A 1,501-nucleotide genomic window follows, 5' to 3' on the forward strand; every position below is an offset into this window, starting at 1 on the left:
ATGGGCATTTGGGCATTATAGACGGTGGTGAGGAGAGAATAAAATAGGATTGCTCTTCACAATTCTCGGATGTTGTGCTTTACCGGGGACTGTTAGAAGTTTGAATACTGCTTGTATACCGATGCTGAAAGATCGGTACTATGTGGGTAGAGGCGGAGATGCTGCTTTCAGTTGTTTCCACGCCGGCACTCCTTGGAATTGGATCGTGAAGTAGGTATGTCTTCATTAACCCGGCGTCAAGGGTAGCGAGCCACCACTTCCTCACATGTGTCGTCTACAGGAATATCGTATCAGATCAAAGTTTACTTGAGAATGTAGGTCTTCTGCGTTGAGGGATATTGACGACGGAGTTCCCCTGCCGCCAGCTGTCACCAGCTGTCGAACTCGCGTTGCTCCTTGCCAACCCGATTCACCTTGCGCTCACTTCTTCTCTCGAGCCCTAATAGATCAGATGCAAACACCTGACTCAATTCATCAAAGAAAAAAGGAATGAAATTTTTTTCTTCCATCTCTTTTCTTCTCTCCTCTTCTTCCTCTCAACAGTGGCTCCACCCTCGTCTTTATCATCTCCTGCTCGTCACAACGATCATTGGATACACCAACAGTGTACCAGCTACTGCTTTCAAAGCTTATCGGATTCTTGGTAATTCTTGGTTTGCCTCTCTTCAGTAACAGATAATCTAATCCAGCTCGGAAGTAAGCGAGAAAGTCTACCCGTCGACCTGGTTGCACCTTCCTCGAGAGAAAGACAACCCGCACCTGAGGTATGAGGCTTCATCGTCACCTGTACTGTTTATTTACCCTTCTCTCTTTCATCCACCCATTCACTTGTCCATCTCTCTCACGGTCACGCACTCTGCTGCCGCGTCTTTTTTGGATTACATTATTGGCGTGCTTCATCTGGGCACTCTTTTGCGTGTCAGCAGTCTTTGATGCTCTCGTCCCCTCGCTCTATTCACACTCTTTACCTCCCATTCCTTTGGATAGTGTCTGGGCTATATCTGAGACGCCGCCTCGAGGTTCTTGCTTACTGACCCTGAGATTGAAAAGTCTTCATCATGGCCGAATCCATCAGAATGAATCTGCAGCCGGCTCCGCATCCAGTTGTCTATGCCGCCAACTTCCCCCGAGTCCATGCCGATAACTTTCCCCTTGGGGATCGTGCAACGTTCTCCAAGTATTATCCATATGGGATCCCCGTCACCTACAAGATGATGCACGGCGCGCACTCCCAGGGGGCCGCTCAGACGTATCTGGAGGACCACCTTCCCGTGGGCTTCTATACCACCGTGCCGCCCAAGGCAAGGGCCTACATTTCGACCGCTAATGGCAGCCGGCCATTTCGAAAGCTGGACCATATCTTGCCCCAGCGCCGGGTCCATCTATGGTCGAAAGACGAGATCCAAACCATTTGCAACTCGCTTCGCAAGGTGTATTGGAATGAGCTGAAGAACATGCAGCAGCCTCATTGCTGGGACGACTTGTGGACATATTTCGATGC

General features: G+C 49.8%; 1 protein-coding gene across 1 annotated transcript; it reads left to right on the plus strand.

Annotated features, from left to right (window-relative positions):
* Positions 1–1,051: 1,051 nt before the first annotated feature.
* Positions 1,052–1,501, plus strand: BBK36DRAFT_156046 (hypothetical protein; the record flags this gene model as incomplete). Its single annotated transcript, XM_024897643.1, has 1 exon — positions 1,052–1,501. A coding segment is annotated over exon 1 (443 nt), but the record flags the coding sequence as incomplete, so codon positions are not given.

This window comes from Trichoderma citrinoviride (assembly GCF_003025115.1).
Source record: "Trichoderma citrinoviride strain TUCIM 6016 unplaced genomic scaffold BBK36scaffold_305, whole genome shotgun sequence".
NCBI lineage: Eukaryota > Fungi > Ascomycota > Sordariomycetes > Hypocreales > Hypocreaceae > Trichoderma > Trichoderma citrinoviride.